Below are 9,556 nucleotides of genomic sequence, written 5' to 3'. Positions count from 1 at the left end.
TCCAATACTTTGGCCACCTCATGCGAAGAGTTGACTCATTGGAAAAGACCCTAATGCTGGGAAGGATTGAAGGCAGGATGAGAAGGGGACAACAGAGGATGAGATGGTTGGATGGCATCACCGACTCGATGGACATGAGTTTGGGTAGACTCTGGGAGGTGGTGATGGACAGGGAGGGCTGGCGTGCTGTGATTCATGGGGTCGCAAAGAGTCAGACATGACTGAGTAACTGAACTGAACTATTTGTGCCCTAATATTTAAAGTGTAACACATACAACACGTATTAATAGTTATCTGAGTTTCCTTCATATGGGGCAGTCTCTGTGTTCTTGCTGGAAGCAGGCATAAAGAAAATGTGCCATAAGATACGATCAACCTTATGTGCAGGTTTAATATTTTATTTCATCTTCTAGTTGCTGGTTAGATTGTTGTACTGTCTTTGTGAAAATTCATCATGCTGCACACTTAATGAAGCCTGCACTTTTTGTATGCATATTATGCTCTGAGAAGTTTACCTGAAGTTATACAATATTAAAGATATTTTGTCTTCTGCCGGGGCTCTAAGTGCATCCCACCTTCACAATCCATAGAGACTCAGAGTGCCCCTTGAACCAGAAGATCCTCAAGTACACGGAGAGATTCCAAACAGCCTCTGTGTCCTGTGGTTAAGATGATTCACCGCTAGGAATATTTTCTTTCTTTTTACCATGATTGCTACTGCTGCTACTAAGTCGCTTCAGTCATGTCCGACTCTGTGTGACCCCATAGATGGCAGCCCACCAGGCTCCCCCATCCCTGGGATTCTCCAGGCAAGAACACTGGAGTGGGTTGCCATTTCCTTCTCCAATGCATGAAAGTGAAAAGTGAAAGTGAAGTCGCTCAGTTGTGTCTGACTCTTCACAACCTCATGGACTGCAGCCCACCAGGCTCCTCCGTCCATGGGATTTTCCAGGCAAGAGGACTAGAGAGGGATGCCATTACAATGCTTGGTCATTTTTATTTTTAAAAAAATTTATTGGAGTATAGTTGATGTATAATGTTGTGCTAGTTTCTGCTGTACAGCAAAGTGAGTCAGTTATATATATATACATATATCCACATTTTTTAAAGATTCTTTTCCATTTCGTCCATTACAGAGTATTGACAAGAGTTTCCTGTGTTCTACAGTAGGTTCTTATTAGTTATCTATTTTTGTATGTATATGTACTACTGTATGTATATGTTCATCCCAATCTCCTAGCTTATCCTTTCACCCCTTCCACCTCTAGTAACCACAAATTAGTTTTCCACATCTGTGACTCTATTTCTATTTTGTAAATAATTTCATTTGTACCATTTGTTTAGGATCTTCATATAAGCAATATCATTCATATTTGTCTTTCTCTGACTGATTTATTTCACTCAGTATGACAATCTCTAGGTCTATACACATTGCTGCCAATGGCATTGTTTCATTGTTTTTAATAGCCGAGCAATATTCAATTGTATGTATGTACCACATCTTCTTTACCCATTCCTCTGCTGATGGACATTTAAGTTGCTTCCATGTCTTGGCTATTGTGAATAAGCACTAGGGATATCTTCATCAATAGTCTGGGAGATGGAAGCTGGTGGCTGTTGATCACAGTTCTACCCTGAGCTGTATCGGATCCCATATCCAAAGTATATGACAAATCCTAGTAAAGAAATGAGATGATGAGAAGGAAAATAGGCACTCTCCTCACTTACTAATGCCCAGTAGACCTCTTATTATGGCTTCTGACAAAGTTTGGGGCAGACATAGTAGGAAGAGGGTTGGGTTCAGTCAGTCAGTAGTAGTTTTTATCCCAGAAAACCACTTACCAATGGCATTAGAGATGCCAATTTGAGTCCAGGTCCAAGTGTTTATCTTTGTCATCAAGTAGACATTCATAAAGATGCTCACCAGTGGGAGGACAGGCACAGCAGGGACCTGTGGGCAAAGTCAGTCCATCCCTGAATGCACCCTGGGTATCTGAAACATGAGCCATACCCAACATGGGTGAGAAGACTCCAGTCTGATTCCAGCTGTGTGTTCAGTGCCTACTCAGCTGGAGGATCTAAAACACTTAGCATGGATCAGCAAAAGATCCATTTGTTTTAGAAATTCCCCTTCTTCTCTGGTCCAGAAAAGAATGTTTAGATCTCAAAGCATGCAGACTTCATTCACTCAAGGTAGACACTTTGGGCACATAAAGTCACCTTACCCTGAACATAAGAGGAGTGGGGTCCTGGGGCTGCCTCCAGATGATGGCCGTGACCCCAGTGATGAGCAGCAGCAGCAGCACAGCCACTGTTGTGAGCACGGGATCTCCAGAGAACACCTGGCTGGGCCACTCGGCCAGGATCAGGCTCAGGATGAGCATCAGGAGAACTTAAGGTGGAGGAGAACAATTTCAACTCCAAAAGCCAAATAGATCAAGAGCTTGGATCATATCCCTCCCAAAACCGCCCACCTCAGGAAGGGCCATCATATCTCCAAGATTCCTCAACTGATAAAATATATGCTCCCAACCTATCTTGTCAATTTCAAAATACCACCAAAGTGAGATCCAACTGCTCACCAAGCAGGAAGGCACATCCATAGACAATCTGGCCAGATTTCTGGGTGGGGATGGTGCTGGGAGGGAACCACAGACTCTTGAGAATGTTTGAGGTTCCTGCTTCAGGTTCAGAGTCCAAAGGATTTCCTTCAAGTGTAGGCTCCATCTCAGTTTCTTCCTCTGTTTTCTCATTCTTGACAAAATTTTGACGTGGTTGGTACCTTAATTAAAGATATGAAGGCAATATTAATAGCAGCTCCTACTCATGGAACATCATACAGTCTAATTAAAATCTTTCTGGACTTCAGCCCAGCAGGACAATTATAAGGCAGCATGAAGGTAGAAGAAAATTACCTCCTCATCAATCCCCACGAGTCTAAAACCCTCAGCCAACATGTAGTGAATTCTCACCTGAGGATGAGAACAGAAAATGTCCCGAGGGTATAAGCAAGCAGGACCCCAATTATCATGAGTTCAACGATATCAAGGAGGTCGAAGAGTAATGCCATGACCCCTAGAATGAGGGCACGAACAAGGTGGGGAGGGAGTGAAAACCAGTATAAACATCCAAGGTAAGAAATTTGACCAGAAGGAGTGGGCTTTGTTTACTTACCTGCAAGAAATCCAGAAGCCGTTATGGCCATGACAGGGGTGCCTGTACGGGCGTGGATCTGGGCGAGATCCCAGAAAATGAGCCTGTCATCCGCCATTTCACAGATCAACTGAGACATGACAAACATGGAGCCCAGGAGGCTGGAAGGCAAAATGGGAACATGTGTGAGGATGTAGAGCATCAGTACAGAGTGAGGCATCTCTTTCCTGTCTACATGTCATAATGCATCTTGTTCTCTTGTGTCTCAATGCCAAGGGACAGGATACCTAAGAATCTGACAGTAGACAGGGAGAAAACCATGATACTGACCTGTATAAAAGAGCAAACAGGAAGACAACAGCCATGATATATCTGGCAGGGTCCCATCCAACATGGAGAAAAGCCTGTGGCAAAGGACTGTAAGGATGAATCTGGTAGTAGGGCACCATGAGGGTGAGTGCCGCTGAGAGACCAAAATACATCAAAAAGCAGATGAAGATGGAGATTACCATGCTCACGGGGATGGAATGCTGAGGATTTCGGGCTTCCTTGCCAGCTGGATAGAAGGAAATACTGGATCAGAAAAACATACTAGAATGAAATCAGAAAATCCTCTTTCCTTTTGCACCTCCAAAATCTGGGTTCACCTTCTACCAATTCCTATGCCCAGGGACAGCCCACACCCCTGATGGGACATGCCATGACCATGTTACCTGTAGTGACAATGACTTCAAAACCAAAATATGCGTAGAAACATAGAGCTGCTCCTTGAAGAAACCCATCAAGGCCAAAGGGCACAAACCCTCCAGAACCCAGAGGCCCCAAGCTATGGTGAGAGAAGGAATGAAGAAGAAGGTGGGTTAAGTGAGTTCAGCCACTTCTACTGGATCCTCCCTCAAGACCACAAGTCCTGGGTTCCAGGATCCCCATTATCTGGATCCACCAGCCCAGCTGTCTTTAGTCCCCATCATGTTCCCAGCTGTACCCACAGCCCTCACTTCCACCCAAGTGCATTTCTATGGCCAAGAGTACCCTCCAGTCCTATAGATGTCACTGGATCCAGACGTGTTCGATCTGTAGTCCTCTTCTGTAAGCTGCCAGTTGTGCAGGTCTCCCTTAATGAAGGCAGATATGATCATGAAGATTGGAATAAAAACATTCATGCCTGTGAATACTTTGATAACCAGGGATGACACCCGAGCTCCTGGAACCAGTACTCCTGTGGTAAAGATGGAATATGAAGCATCCAGAATAATCAAATCCATAGACACAGAAAGCAGACTAGCAGTTGCCAAGGGACTGGTTGGCAGAGGGTACCAAGGATGCTACTCATTGCCCAACAATGATTTTTCAAAACCTACAATGCACAGGACAGCCCCCCACACCAAGAATGATCCAGCCCGAATTGTCAGTGGTGCCAAGGATAGAAGCCGTGTATGTCCTCCTCTCCTGCCACCTTTGTTTCTAGTCCTAACCCCCCACATTCTGCCACCCAAGCCTTTCCCTCCCCAGCTTCTGCTCCACACCCCACTCTTCTCATCCTGTTTCTGTCCCCTTCTCACCAATCATCACCAGCACCAGGGCCAGAGCGACAAAGTCTGGGAATGTGGCCAGGAAAGAGGGCATATACGGAGAGAAAGTCCCCTCTAATGCCTGAGAGATGTGGTTCCCAATCAGTCTGTCAAAGCTGTAGCTCCAGACCTTAGCCACACAGGCAGTGGCTGCATGGAGGAAGAAGAAGGAATATTCATTAACAAAATTAAGTACTCCTCTACCTAGTACCAGGGGATATCTTAAAAAAAAGGACCAAATACTCAATCTCAAAGAATTTCTCTTTTTGAGGTGAGAACAGCAGGCCCCAGATAATTCACAAAATAGGTCAACTACTCAATATGCTAGGAGGAAATAAATACTATGTGAGGAAAGAACACAGGAAATAGGAACAGAGGGACTGCAAGATGAGGGTTGAAAATTCAAACATAGGGGTAAAGGAAAATCCTACAAAGACAATTGACCAAAGATTTCAATCTGTTGAGGGGATAAGCCTGGGGGATATGCCTCCCTCTTATCCAGGGAACTCCCTACATTTCCTTGTCCTTTGGGTTCTTGGTCCATCATTTAAGGCAAACAGGACAGAGCTGAGTAGAATGACATTGTGGGGTTTTCCTGCCATCATTACGCACTTCACTTCTGCAGGTTCAATAACTAAGTGCTCATGAAAGAGGGAAGACCCCAATCCTGTCTCTCAGTTTCCAGATCTTAAGCCCACATTTTCCCACTCCCCATCCTCTTACCAATAAATAAGGACAGAATGAGGTTCCAGCCAGTGATGAAGGCATACAGTTGTCCCATGGTGACGTAGCTGTAGAGATACACAGAACCAGAATGTGGTACCTGGGCCCATAATTCGGCATAGCAGAGCCCAGACAACAGAGAAGACAGGGCAGCCACCAGGAAGGAGATGATGATAGCTGGTCCAGCTATGTATTTGGCCACTGCACCAGGCACAATGTAAATGCCAGCTCCCAGGCTTCTGCCCACACCCAAGATGACCAGGTCTAGAACGTCCAGATAAGTTGTGGGACTCTCAGGCTCCGCTATGGGCTCCAGCAGCCGCCTTTGGACCAACTTCTGACCAAACTGGTGAACATACTGATACAGCAGCCTCGACATAGTTGAGGAGGCTCAGACCTGCTGAGAAAGAAAGACACAAAGTCATCTAGAATGTCCATCCCTCCCTTGGCCCTGGGAGTCCAATTCCATGAAGCAATGGGGTGATGAGGGGCAGGTGATACAAGGACACATGGGGCAAGTTCTGCATCTCTGAGTTTGGTTTCTTCAAACATAAATAGGATTTTTCACATGTTTCAGTTATTGGAAAGTTTGCTTGAAGAGAAGTGAGGGGGAGCAAAATCCCTTTCCCCAAAATGTGCCACTTTGGCTCATGGATTTTGGGCTAAAGGCAATTCAGACACAGCAGACTCAGGAGGAGCTCCTTGCCTCTCCCTTAACTGATTGAAATATTAATAATTCAGATGGGGGAGGTCTATACTAGGAAGAGAGCTATCACCAGATAAGTTTTCATCTCAGAAAGACTTGTCTGCACATTTGTTCACCAAGCATTTGCTCGTCCCATCTTCTTGCATTGTCTTCCTTCCCCTCAAAGCCCCAGATCCCTACCCTCTTCTCCTTAGCTCGGAGTAGCCTCTGAGCGAGAACTGTCTAACTGTCTTGAGCCTCAGGGTTTTCATGGGGCTCCCAAACATAACAAACTAAATCTGTTAATCTGTCTCATGTCAATATAATTATTAGACCAGCCAAAGAATCTAAAAAGTAGAACGGTGGTTTTCCAGGGGCTGTGATGAAGGAGGAATTGGGAGTTATCATTAAATACAGACACAGTTTCAGTCTTACAAGATGAAAAGAATTCTGGAGATTGGTTGCAGAGCAATGTAAATATACCTAATTTTAGTGAACTATACACTTAAAGATGGTTAATGTGGTCAGTTCTGTTATGTGTATTTTGCCAGTATTTCTAAAATTGCTCCCAATGATAAATAATAGAGCCGACTTCACAGTTGCTGGATATAGAAAACTCAAAAGTGATTTAATATAAATCACCAAACAGGCTTCCCTCATGAATACCGAAATCCACAGATGCTCTAATTCCTTATAGTTGCCCCATGATACAGATGAGGAACCCACAGATACAGAGGACAGACAGTGTAGTGAAGACTGAAATCAGTGGTCCACATGTCACATCCACTATATAAGGGTGATTATTGGTTGTGTGTGTTAGTCGCTCAGTTGAGTTCGATTCTCTGCGACCCCATAGACTGTAGCCCTCCAGGCTCCTCTATCCATGGAATTCTCCAGGCAACAATACTGGAGTAGGTTGCCATTCCCTTCTCCAGAATATCTTCCCAACCCGGGGATAAAACCCAGGGCTCCCACATTGCAGGCAGTTTCTTTACCATCTGAGCTATCAGGGAAGTCCAATTGTTGGTTGTACATGAGTCAAAAAAAGTCCTATATCGTCAGGACATTGATCCAATCACCCCTCTCCCCCACACACCTCTTCTCACACAGACTTATATATCCCAGCTCCTGTTTTCATCTGGAAAACAGGTCTCTCCACCCTCAAGTTGGAGCTGGGCTGACCCTCTGCACTCTGGGGTTGCAGAGGTCTCTTTGGGAGGACGTGAACTCAGCACCCAGTCTCCTACAGAAGAGGGTGACCCAAGACTTACTGGATCCTTGGAGCAGAGCCTGGAGCACTGGGTCAGTCAGGGAGGCTGAGGGTAAGCCTTACGGGCCTGGAGCTGAGACATCTCCAAGAACCAAAGCAGGGAGTCCTGAGCACAGAAGACAGTCCTCACCCCTGGGTTGTTGGGGTGGAGATGGGGCTGGGCGGCGGGGAGCATCTGCTGTGTTGCTATCAGCCCTGACTCCTCTGTGGTTACCCTCAGGGACTAGTTCCAAGATGATTTTTGTTGCAGTATAATATTCATAAAGTAAAATTTACTATTTTAACCATCTTTAAGTGTCCAGTTCAATCGCGTTAAGTACATTCACATTTTGTCCAACCAAATTCCAGGACTTTTTTTCATCTGGCAAAACTTAAACTCTACACCCATTCATCAACAATTCCCCCTTTCTCCTTTCCCAGTTCCTGGCAATCACCCTTCTGCTCTCTGTCTCTGTGAAACTGACCACTCCAGTGGAATCACAGAATATTTGTTAGTGTTTCCTGTCAGGCTTATATCACTTAGTAAAATGTCCACAAGGTTCCTCATGTTGTAGCATGTGTTAGAATTCCCTTCCTTTGTAACGATAAATAATACTCTATTATTGGCACATATCACATTTGACTTACCCTTTCTTGGTCAATGGGCATTTGGCTTGCTTTCATGCTTTAGTTACTGTGAATAATGCTGCAGTGAACAGGTGTTTACAAATATATCTTCCAGAATGTGCTTTCAATTCTTTTGGATATATTCTCAGAAGTAGAATTTCTGGATTATGGGGTTCTAAGATTTTTATATGTTCATGATGGAGAAAATGTTCACATATTGAGGAATGAGGAAGTCATTTTGGCTTATCCATGGTTCATCCTGAACTGTGTGTGAGCTAAGACAGCTTGTCCAACCCTCGCAGCTCATCTGCTTTAACCACTGAGGTAAAGAGAGTCTGTTTTGGAGATAAGGATGAGTAACTCCCTTCTCATGGCGTCCGTGTTAACGCTCCCTGAAAGATAAGGCTCCCTTCCCAGACACCAGGGAGCTGTTGCCTCGCTGTCTCTGTACTAAGTCTGTCTCTTTTGAAACCTTGAAGGAATGCACCCTGTCGTGTTGATGTGTGCGCTTTGTTTGGATGAGGTGTAAGACTGTGCTGGAAACCGTGCTTCAATGGAGCAGCTTCCCAGAGCTATAGGGACACTGTCTCCCTTGCTGTAGTCCTCAGTTTGGCTCAGATAAAACTCTTTCCTATTCCTATTACAGATAGTTTATTGATTATTTCTGGGGACACTTGAATTCATTTGACCATCAGGGACCCTGAGAAGTGTGGGCTGTGAGACTCAGGACCCCACTTCACCCTGCTCCCTCCCAGTCCTCTTCTGCGACTCCAGTCCCCACAGTCTGCACGTGACCTGACACACTCCAGTGTGGGGGACCCCAAGCCTAGCTGTGCCTAAATCAAGAGAAGGGGAGTTTAAATCTCTGATGTTAATTCTAGCAACGAAAGCATTTTTTTTCATCACTTCTGCCGCAGCAACAAAAGCCTTTAACAAGCATCATGCTTGAGTCCAGCCTTGCCCAAAGGGATGGAAGAGGATGAAATGGAATGCAACTTAGTCCTCTTCTTCAAGCAGCTCTGTTTGCTGGGAGAGATGAGTACGGAGGCAGAAGAGAAAGAGGAGGTAAGAGGTAAGGATGACTACTTCACTACACTAGGCACAACCATGTCCCCAGCAAATGTATCCTAAATTACATGACACATGCACATTTAATAAATGAAGCTTATTCATTGTCTATTGGAATTTCAGATTTACCTTGCCCCCCTGCATTTTACTTGGCTACCCTAAACTGGTTGCCACAGTAGATAAATGATAAGGGGAGCAAAAATTTACTTTGGCTCAGGACCTCCCTGGCAGTCCTGTGGTTAAAACTGTGTACTTCCACTGCAGGGGGCATGGGTTAAACACACACACACACACACATATATATAAAGTTTAACTTTATATAGATGTCCTAAATCAATCAGATGCAGTTTTCTTTTTTTATTTTTTTTTAACAGTAGAATCCTCTTTCAAAAATTTAATTAATTTATTTATTTATTTTTGAGGGCAGTGGGGTCTCATTGCTGCACACGGGCTTTCTCTAGTTGCGATGAGCAGGGGCTA

The 9,556-nt window shown here is 44.7% G+C and overlaps 1 protein-coding gene across 1 annotated transcript; it reads right to left on the bottom strand.

Moving 5' to 3' along the window:
• Positions 1-1,629: 1,629 nt before the first annotated feature.
• LOC104984174 (cationic amino acid transporter 3-like) lies at positions 1,630-5,826 on the bottom strand. The gene is made up of 11 exons (XM_010833809.1): positions 5,448-5,826; positions 4,716-4,874; positions 4,186-4,372; positions 3,867-3,979; positions 3,484-3,709; positions 3,175-3,314; positions 2,973-3,075; positions 2,583-2,782; positions 2,226-2,392; positions 1,843-1,951; positions 1,630-1,676 (listed from the first exon to the last, which is right to left on the bottom strand). Exons 1-11 carry the CDS (start codon positions 5,824-5,826, stop codon positions 1,630-1,632), a joined length of 1,830 nt encoding a protein of 609 aa, XP_010832111.1.
• Between the last annotated feature and the right edge of the window lie 3,730 nt (positions 5,827-9,556).

The sequence above is a fragment of the Bison bison genome, unplaced genomic scaffold (assembly GCF_000754665.1).
Source record: "Bison bison bison isolate TAMUID 2011002044 unplaced genomic scaffold, Bison_UMD1.0 scf7180017863933, whole genome shotgun sequence".
In the NCBI taxonomy this organism is placed as follows: domain Eukaryota; kingdom Metazoa; phylum Chordata; class Mammalia; order Artiodactyla; family Bovidae; genus Bison; species Bison bison.
This window is presented reverse-complemented; position numbering and strand designations above follow the sequence as displayed.